General features: G+C 36.3%; 1 protein-coding gene across 1 annotated transcript; it reads right to left on the minus strand.

The window, feature by feature from the left end:
- Positions 1–396: 396 nt before the first annotated feature.
- Positions 397–9,493, minus strand: LOC121258438 (calmodulin-interacting protein 111-like). The gene is made up of 16 exons (XM_041159948.1): positions 8,692–9,493; positions 7,547–7,668; positions 7,362–7,450; positions 7,243–7,278; positions 6,880–6,973; positions 6,632–6,674; positions 6,369–6,469; positions 5,058–5,122; positions 4,195–4,691; positions 4,014–4,101; positions 3,768–3,905; positions 2,475–3,043; positions 1,812–1,947; positions 1,666–1,734; positions 1,456–1,581; positions 397–949 (listed from the first exon to the last, which is right to left on the minus strand). The coding sequence occupies exons 1-16, from the start codon at positions 8,907–8,909 to the stop codon at positions 836–838; spliced, it is 2,505 nt and encodes an 834-aa protein (XP_041015882.1). The 5' UTR covers positions 8,910–9,493; the 3' UTR covers positions 397–835.
- Positions 9,494–10,269: the final 776 nt, after the last annotated feature.

The raw sequence follows: 10,269 nt of genomic DNA on the forward strand, positions 1-10,269 counted from the left end.
CTTATGTAGCTTCTCTGTGAAGTGTGTATATATATATATATATACAGCTTAGCTTATTGTAAATTGTAACTTAGCCTAGTAATATTTGTCTCCAGTTAATACAAATTCTCTTCTTCCTTCTCTTTTTCATGAAGTAGCACCACATTGGCTTGAAATCGTCTAATAGAGATTTTTTCTTGGGCTTAACCATGTAGCTGCTCTTTAGAACCAAATTTACCTCTTCACTCTTCAGCACAAAATCGCTTTGTACAGATATGAGTGTTTACTTTGAATATATATATATATATATATATATATATATTAGGGGATGCCTCGAAATTGTATCTTCACCAACATGTTTGCTTGAAGCATGCTTAATTATGTCCAATTCACATTATACTCCGAAGGTGGCTCTCATTCGGTGTAACGAGACATCATCACACAATTATCGTGGCAAACTCCAAGACTAGGTTATACTATCAAAGTTTACACAAAGAAACATATATAAAACAAACTCAATACAAGTTCTTCTCACTTCCCCTGAATCTATATGAATTTCCAAAACCAAACATTCACAGATTATGATTCAAATCCCAAAGACCGGTGCCAAATACTTCTATAAATGGCCTAACAGATGCCTAGAATCCTCTCTTAAACTTGATGTGCAAATAATATGACATTGCACCCTGAAATAAACTTTCCTGGGATGTTCAGCATATCTTTCTTGGGGATTTAGAACTTTTTGTTCAATGCAATATTGAACTTCAGTTGAAGGGCTTTCCAGCTTTCCCCTAACTTGTACATCCTTTCACCAAGAATGGTGCTGATGAGCATATGGGCACCTGCTTTCCAAAATCTATAGAAAGTAAGTAAGTTGTTGCTTCTTCCTGGAACCTCCTTCCCCATACAGGTCATTCCACTGCTTAAGCTCACTCATAATGGATCCCTCTGAAGCAAAACTTGCAGCAACCTGCATTGCATTAGCATACAAATATTGGAAAACTGATAGAATTCTGTTGGAACACAGGATTATGAAAGTTTCATCTGTATGATTATGCCGTACTTAAAAAATTGTCAGCATGAGCCCGAGTTAGATCCTTAAAAAATTTTAGCTATTAAAATGGAGAAGAAAAAGGGCCATCTCCAATAGAAAAAGTAGCACTAAAACAAGATCAATCACAAGATTATGATTCTCAATCTAGCCCACATTTTGGCATCTCATATCGTTATAGAGAGAAGTTCATTCCTGAGAAGGTTGTAGATACCCAGTAAACAGAAGATGGCAGAGAGTTCAGTGATGATTAAGGGCAAAAGGCACTATTGGCAAATTGAGGAAAAGTCAAAAGTAGCGATATTAGAAATATAAAAATGAGCTTCAATATTAGAAGACAAGCTGCTGAAGTGTAGTAGTACAAGATAGAAGTTATCGGAAGGCTGAAGCAGTTAAATATCAAAAGGAAATTCAAGTAACTCCACCTGATTCTTTGCCTGCCTCATATCTTCCATGTTCAAAGGCCTCAAGGTAATTGTACCGTCCTCTTCATCTTCTTCTTTTGTCTCTGAAGTACCTTCTGAGGTCTTGCCTTCTGCATCTTTATGCTTCTGTTATAAATTATTGGATTCATTAAGAATTGCGGTGAAGATTTGGAACAATGTCAGGAAAGAGGAAAGGTTATATGAAGTTACCATATCCTTCAATCTCTCCTGTTGTATCAACTCTCTAACAGGTCGATAGGCTGCTGTTACACACAAATTCTGTATCCAGAAGTATATGTCATGAGCCTTTAACAGCCAAGTAAGGTATTGTTTATTAATACCACCAGAAAACAAACCTTTAGATCACTTCCACTGTATCCTTCTGTCATGGCTGCCAACTCCTTAAAGTCTAGATTTTCAACCTGCTCTTTTGCCAGAAGAGTTCGCAGGATCATTTCCCTGTTCTCAGTGGATGGAAGACCAACCATAATTCTGCTCGGCATAGGAAAGATTAAGAATTAGTGAACATAAAGTTCATCAAAGATTTTATTAGTCAGCAATCAATCCTTGAAATGCTTCCTCAATAAGTATGACGTAAAGATACTTCGGGAAATCTTGGCAGTTAAAAGATCATTTTTCCAGGACACCAAAAGTGGAAACCAGGATCAAGTGATAGTGCCACAAACATTGGCATGGAGTGATTTAATACACTTACGAGGCTTACAATAGGTTGAACAATATGGCATATGGGTCCAAGTTTGAGAAGAACACTAATTTATACTGATATTATTTTTATGAGTGATGAAGAGGGTTTTGCTTTGGATGATGATCACCTTGCTTAAAAGATGGACAGGATAATGGAGACGGAATGCGTTTTCTGGAGTAATAAAATGCCAGTTGACAAATAAAGGTATTGGGAAAACCCAAGAAGGATGCAAGTGGAGCAATAACATGCAGGGAAAAAAATACCTCAGTTGAAATGTGCCAAATGGTAAGACAAATACGCAGTTCAGTTATACCTTCGCTCAAACCGCCTAATAATTGCTTCATCAAGGTCAAACGGCCTGTTGGTCGCAGCAAGAACAAGGATCCGTTCACCAGGTTTTGTCAACAGCCCATCCCAGTGCATCATGAACTCATTCTTAATCTTACGCATGGCCTCATGCTCTCCAGATCTAGTCCGCTGCCCAAGCATGCTATCTACCTCATCTACGAAAACAATTGTAGGGGATACCTTTGCTGCAAGTGTGAACAGAGCTCGAACATTCTTTTCATCCTCCCCAAACCATTTTGAAGTGATAGTTGACATTGAGACATTGATGAAACTTGCTCCCGCTTCATTAGCAATAGCTTTTGCCAGCATTGTTTTCCCAGTACCAGGAGGCCCAAAAAGCAATATACCTCTGCAAGGTTTGAGAAGGCCTCCTTTGAAAAGGTCTGGTCTTCGAAGAGGGAGCATGACCAACTCCTGAAGTGAATCTTTAATCTCATCTAAGGCACCGATATCTGCAAACGTCACTCCAATCTCATTGGCAGGGATAACCTCTTGCCTTATACGCTTCTCAAACTCATTGTCAGGAAGAACTTCCTGTATGGAGCATCATGAGACCTCGATCGTAAGAACAAAAGTGAAGAACAAAATAAAAAGTACAAAAAATATGGCAAACACAATGCATCTGTAAGTCCAGGATTTCAAAGAACCATTGCCATAAACTCATGGTTTGAGATCAACAATCATAACGATCAAAATACTCATAAGGTAGGGAATAAAACCAAGATCATTTTTCCGGCTATTTTACTAATAAAAAAAAATTTACAAGGTATTTATATTTTTGAAAGGTAGTTCATATGCACAAAATACATGGTATAATGGTAACAAAATATAAAATAGAACTATTGTCCAATATATTAGACACAGCACGACATGATATTCAGATACCAAACATATATATTAACTCAAAAGATATATTCTTTTGTTTCAAGTTTTCTTCATTTGCTAATGAATTAACACAAATATGTGTGTGCATGTTTGTATGTGTGTGTGAGAGCGAGAGAGAGAGAGAATTCATTTTCGTTTGGAAGGATGTAATCTTCTTCCAAAAACTTCCATGCATATCATTTATGATGCATTCAATAATTTAGTTGGGAAATATAAAAAGGTTAATTGTTTGCATACATGAAGGAATGAATAGACTAATCAAATAATGCACATGGATTACACAATCGAAGGGACAGATTACTTCGTGTGTAAAACAATTTCTATCTCACTCAATTCTATTTTCAATTTCAAGTATTGAAGAACTTGAACTTACATGCTTTGAAGGTGGTGAATTCTCTCCATCTTTCTTCATCACAGGGACAGATTTCTCCGACTCACTTTCATTCTCAGGCGTAGGAATTTCAGACTTTGAGTCAATCTTTGGGCTAACTCCCTGTTCCACTTCAGTTTCCTACAGTCGAAGAAGGATATAACAGATTAAATCAGGCGAACACTGTAACAGTAGTTCCATCATGCTTAAAATGTTAAAAGTAAAATAACATTGAGATGCAAAATGAACCTTTGAAGATTCAGCATTATTCTCAACTTTGAGAGTATCTTTCCCACCACTTTTGCCTTCCTGGAATATACTCAGTCCATGGGACAAGCTGTTTCCGGAACTAGATTAGTACTTGGATGTTGATTTATTATATTAAGAGCTCATTAGTAAATCATGGGTACACAAAGGAGTAAACAATTACCTTTCAGATGATATAACAAGCTTTCCATTTCGATAATCTGGATCTTTGTTATTCATCAAATGATAAGATATTGCTGATACCACAATTTCTTCTATGTAGCTACTGAGAACCATTGTGTCAGCATGGCAGATTGAACCCAAATCGTCACATTCAAGATCATTTGCTGCCAGGACCTGAGCAATGTGGTTTTTGTTATCTTGAACCTGGATCGTCCTCATGTCATGTTCCAGGTGGGTTTTCCAGCTGACAAGATGAGTCTCATCTTCAGGGGGTGTGATCTCAATATTGTATGGGAATAAAAGTGAGAGCCTCTCATCCACTCCGCCACAATCATCTTTTGGGTCCAACATTCGGGAACCAAGTATCAGCACAGAACCCGAGAGTTTCTTTAACATTTTGTTGAACAAATTGTATAATCTCTGTGATTGGAGGAGAAGCTGTTCAATGTCCCTGAGGTATAAAATAACAGAACCAGTTTCTGATATTGAGACCAACACCTGTAAGAAAAATGACATTCCTTCTTGTTAGGTTAGATATGTTAAAGCTACATTATCAGGTAATATGCATGTAACTACCTAGTAGGTTCATAGGAAAAAGTTATAAATAGAACAAAAAATAAATCAGGAATGTTACTACAAAACTCAAAATTATAAAATACTCACACACACACAAACAGAGAGAGAGAGAGAGAGAGAGATAGAGAGGGAGAGAGAGAGAGACTACCATAAGCCTGCAGTTGGGACTCCAACCCCAGTTGTATTAGCTAGTATTTATTATCTACATTGACTGTAAATATCATTTGGACAACATACATGAATAAAAAGAAATTTAATTTTCAAGTAGCTTATCCATGATGACATTACCTTGTAAAGTGACTCTAGAAAAAGCTTCTCATCAAAGCACCAGCTGCTCATGTGCTTGAGTGGAGCTGAAAAGCAAACGAATCCCAAATAAGCAGCAAGTATAATGATAATCAGTCTCCTACATATGAAATGTAACTGACTGACAACAATATATTCAAGAAGCCAGAAATTTGCTGCATGAAGTAAAAGGGAAAGGATGTTCCAGGTGGAGCATTGATTGTAATAAGAAAATGGATTCTAAAATCATCAATTTGTACTAGTCTCAAAGTCAAGAAAAGTATCCTTGTAAAGATTATGGATGCTTGCTAATGATTTTCAGCTTTCATTAAGCAGTGAATTATCTCTTTGCAAGGACAGGGAGCCATAAACTAAACCATTAAGCAGTTTGATCAAATTCAAAATAACAAAAGGATTGTGCTTGAAAGAATCTAGGTGCAGTAATTTATGGCACCTTAAAAGCTCATACTAATGTCTAATCTGCTGTTGAAATTTTAAAGAGCGGACTGCAGATACAGTTCTACCAAGATATTTGATAACCTTAATGGAAATTGTGCTCACATGCACTTGCGATTCAATTTTTTGATACACTATGAGAAAATCAAACCCATAAACTTGACAGGTTAGGTACTTATGCAACCCAAAATACTAGCAACTTGCTCGGAAACTTCATTTAGAAAAAGAAAATATTCGCAAGGGTTGGTCTACAGCTAGAACGGGCAAGATAAGGAAAATTGTCCTCTCTACTTCCCAGTGCTTATGCCTACTGAAATAAAAACCACAATGGCTGAAAGAAATTAAAATATCTTAAAATCCATCAATTTGAAAACTGAGTGATACATTAAGTTAAGATATAAAACGGAGCCTCTTTTCCTTCTGCTCAGCTGCCTACTTTCATTTCTCTAATTTGTGTTTTAGACAAGAATCTCCACTAGGCCCGCTACAAAGTTGAATCCAACCCTTTGTGTCCCCAAGGAAGTGGTATAGAGAATGCAAAATACTCACTTCCACCTCAACATTAGAAGGAAAAAGGCATGTTTTGTTCAATTCTGAAATGAACTTGAAACAATTCTACAATTAGGCAACTTGCAATAAAACTAATTTGAGGTATTACAGCAACTAGATAAATACTGTCTGCTAAAGAACGTGGAAGTCATTCAGTACCAACTTGCTTTATGAACTAGCAATTCAGTCATTTCTTGATAAACATATTGCAAAATATCATAATCCAATAAACTGATGAATGCGTTTTGCCAGTATTTTTTTAGTTTTCGGTAAGGAAAAATAGAGGAAAGAAATAGGCTGATGTACTACCTGGATTTGTTGTAGCACACTGAGAACTGATGCTACTAATATCCGACTTAGCAGAGGAATTCCTCCGATGTTTTGAAGGATTAGAAGACCCTTCAACATCTCTGCAGAAAGATGAAAGCACTTGCTTAGAAGAGAAACCTGACGTGTTACCTACTTTGGATTGTGAACCAATAGTCAAAGCGACCGACTAAACTCAACAGAACCATATATCCCAGGAAGTTGGGTTGGTAATATTATGGGCTGGAATAAGGGATAAAGAGCACCTTGATTTCATATCCATAGCACTGCTTTGCTGATACAATGTGCCTGTAGGAGAATTCTCAGTTAGTCTCAGGCATCATAATTAATACAACTCCACAGAAGAATGGTTATGTCAGGATAAGGATTATATATGTAGGAGACAAACCATTAGGAAATAAAAAAGAATTTTAATAGATGGAACTTTACTTCACCCTACGAACAACAATGTATCAATTATAAATAAATAAAGACCTTAGCTCCTTTTTCATACCTTTAGTTTCCCCCTTGGAAGGAAGGATTGAAAAGGAACCAAACAAACTGGACATTCGCTCCAATGTTACTTCTGAAATGGACCTCTCGAGCGACTACAAAAAAAGCCAATGAACAAGGAAAAACTCCAGTTAGAACTAATTGGTTGAATTTCCCCTTTAAACTAAGTATATAATAATACAGAGCAGTAAAGAATACATCGACTGCAGTGCAGAAATGAGTGACATTAAGTAGGAACCCCTAAATTGGAATTCATGGTAAACCTTCATATACTTAATATCTTTGACACGTCCATTCAAGAATCGAAAGACACAATTCAACTAGAGAAGGCTCTATTCTAATATTTAAAGCAGAGAAGGCTTACAGATTCTTTTTTAGCACAACCATATTTGCTCTGCATCTGTGGAAAGGTGAACATGAAAGATATAAGTATCACGGCATCACGACTTGAAGGTAAGGAAGATTAGAACCATAAAATGTTACCTTCAGAGAAAAGTCATTGACATCAAGCAGCAGCAACTTTGACTCAAAGAAATGTGCTAAAGCCTTAGCGAGCATTTGCTGGTAAAGTTCTTCAGAAAATTTAAAATACAACCAATTAGGTTAAAAGCGAACCTTAAAACATAAATATTTTAGTGCAAAGTTAGGTAAAATTTCCAATTACGTACCGGCAGCTCCTGAGAGCAAAATAGCCCTGCTTGCAGGTGAAAGGTTCCGGGTATGCTTGGAAAAGTCTGTGTGGTTCAAATGAACATATGCAGCACTTGTCAATAACACCTGAGTTCTCTCGCTGTCATGGCATTATCAAAACGGGGATATGAGAAGAGGAAAATACAGCACAAAGTTTAATCATTCAGGAATAAAAAATTTGACTGTAGACACTCTACAATCTAAAGAGGTCTGTCACTGAAGGAATGTGGCTTAGCACTCATCTTCACAGTAAGGCTGCCTGCCCATCTCTCACTCCCACATTAGCATCTTGCTCCATCTTGGACATTCAGACTCAATTATTACAGGTTTCTTCAGGGATGTTTAAAAGCCAGAAAGATCGACTCTTTCCTATTTCTCTTTCCTCTTCCCACACATTCCTCCCAGTTTCCTTACCAAAAATTACATGCCCTGTTTTGTCTAAACGTTTTTCAAAATTCTGAATGACTAGGACACGAAGAAAATACTAATTGAGCTACGAAGATCACAACTCATCCGCTTCCACCGATTCTACTTTGCAGTTAATCAATTGAGGCAAAAATGCACAGTGTTAATAAGTACTTATATACATGTTTATAGAATACTATTGCCTCTAGTCATCTGAGCTTTCTCTTCTTTAGATTCATTTCGATACTCACAGAATAAAAATGAATTATGGTTATTGAAAAATTAAATTAGATCACTTGAACACAAAATAAAATAAACGAACAAATAAGCAAAAAAAAAAAAAAAAAAAAAAAAAAAAAAAAAAAAAAAAAAAAAAAACTGAGGAAACTCAGGAATGGCAAGGAGCCAAGATCATAAAAATTAATTACCAATATATTATTCTAAACTATCTAGAGATTAGAAAACCATATTAATTAAAAGGAAAAAAAAAAATAAAACCCTACAAAGTCAGCACTTCAAATTAAAAAGTCATATCAAGAGCAGACAATCATCAAATTAAAAAGTCAAGTTGTAAAAGATCCCTGGGCAAAAATTTTCATCACAGACATTCTACACTGCTCTTAGGTCCCCAGATCACAATATGAACCTAATTATAAACTAAAAAAAAAATAAAATAAAATAAAAAAAGACTGTCATATCTGATGAATTCTTCAACTACCTTAGGTAATAAGGAAAGTCATCAAATGTGACTTCGCTATCTTTCCCATCCACCATCTGCCTCAGAAGCTCTTGCTCAATCTGCCCCGCTGAAATCTCGTCCGGCGTCCCATTCCCGCCTACCCATTTGCTCACTCTCTGTCCAGAACTCAAGCCCAGCCCCACCCCAAGTCCCACCCCAACGCTCAAAGCCGAAAACAACAAGTGCTTCTGCTCCATTTTCTTCAATTCTAACAACCCCTTAAAATATCCGGTCACAAACTTCCTTAAAAATATTCAAAAAGCTTGGATGACTATTTCCTAGAAAACAGCTTTGAGAATGGTACCCAAAGATCCAGCAACTGCCAAACCTAAAGAATGTGAATTCACAAGATGCTATATATAAAAGTCAAGAAGAATTTACGTTGATGATCATGAGAATGGAGCAAAGATTCAGGCTTCGGAACTCTAAAAAAATTAAGAACCCAGAAGAAGATATGTATAGTGGAAGATATTGCCGAAGAACAAAACGTAAATACTGAACGTCGGGCTAAGGTTTTTGACAAGTGATGACTCGCTTCCGCAATGTGATCTGGCCTGCCCTCTTCAACTATATATATATATGGCATGTCATCCTAATGGACCTCAAAAGCCTCCCGCGGAATCTTGGAAAACTTTTTATCGATTAATAATTACTTTGGTTGGTAAGCTTCTTGACTCTCTTCAATTCTCTTTGCCTTTTGCCTTCTCCTTCTCTTTCTTTCTTTCTTTCTTTCCTTTTTCACTATAGTCTTTTTAGTTTTTTCGACCATTTGGGACCAGCTAATACCGGTGAAGTTCAAGTCTAGCCGCCTTTTCTCTGTTCTATTCTCAGTCGTCTTCAATCCTCCGTATGACTGACTAGCTTTGTCACCAAGTTATCCATTTATTTTTTTCCTTTATATTTATATCTACATAATTGCTTTGCCGTGTCATTGCATTGGTGAGTCAAGCTTTTCAACTTTTCCAATCCAATATGTAAAAGATAAATAAATAAATGAACATGATCTACCTAATTAAGATCAGATAACGGTACAATTCTCATTGAATTTATGAATGCATCCGATAATGAAATCCAATTTCTCACGATACTTGACAATATCTATATATTATCAAAGTAGAATAATAATTTTTCATGGCCAAATTATATAAAATTACATTATACATGTTTTGTTTGCATTGCTTGTACAGAAAGTTCTAATATATAATATGATTGTGCATATATATATATATATATATATATATCTTATTTTGGTAGATTATTCCCATGCAATCCCAATATCGGTGTGGGTTTAAGTGATACTTCATAAATCCAGTCTCTTTTCTTTAGAAAGTGGCCCAGCTAGGTCCTACGAAAAAACCTAAATTGAATCTGGCCTGGCCGTACCTGCCCAAAAATGTCGAAAGATCAGAGGGAGAAGCTCTAGACCAGACCAGACCACCATTTTTATGGCCTGATTAAATGTAACTGTGTCTCTTCAGCTCCAAGAAACTCTCCTATTAATTTTTTTGGTTCAAGTTTTCCAGAAAGGATGAAAACCGACCTAATGCCTTTATATTC

The sequence above is a fragment of the Juglans microcarpa x Juglans regia genome, chromosome 3S (genome assembly GCF_004785595.1).
Source record: "Juglans microcarpa x Juglans regia isolate MS1-56 chromosome 3S, Jm3101_v1.0, whole genome shotgun sequence".
Lineage (NCBI taxonomy): Eukaryota > Viridiplantae > Streptophyta > Magnoliopsida > Fagales > Juglandaceae > Juglans > Juglans microcarpa x Juglans regia.

Bases quoted from the DNA above. Each gene is read 5' to 3' on its own strand.
- LOC121258438 (XM_041159948.1), bottom strand. From the start codon at position 8,909: ATGGAGCAGAAGCACTTGTTGTTTTCGGCTTTGAGCGTTGGGGTGGGA. The intron at 7,669-8,691 runs GTAGTTGAAGAA...ATGCCATGACAG, and splicing joins GACTTTCCTTATTACCTAAG to CGAGAGAACTCAGGTGTTAT. The intron at 7,451-7,546 runs GTACGTAATTGG...AATTTTCTGAAG, and splicing joins TTTGCTCTCAGGAGCTGCCG to AACTTTACCAGCAAATGCTC.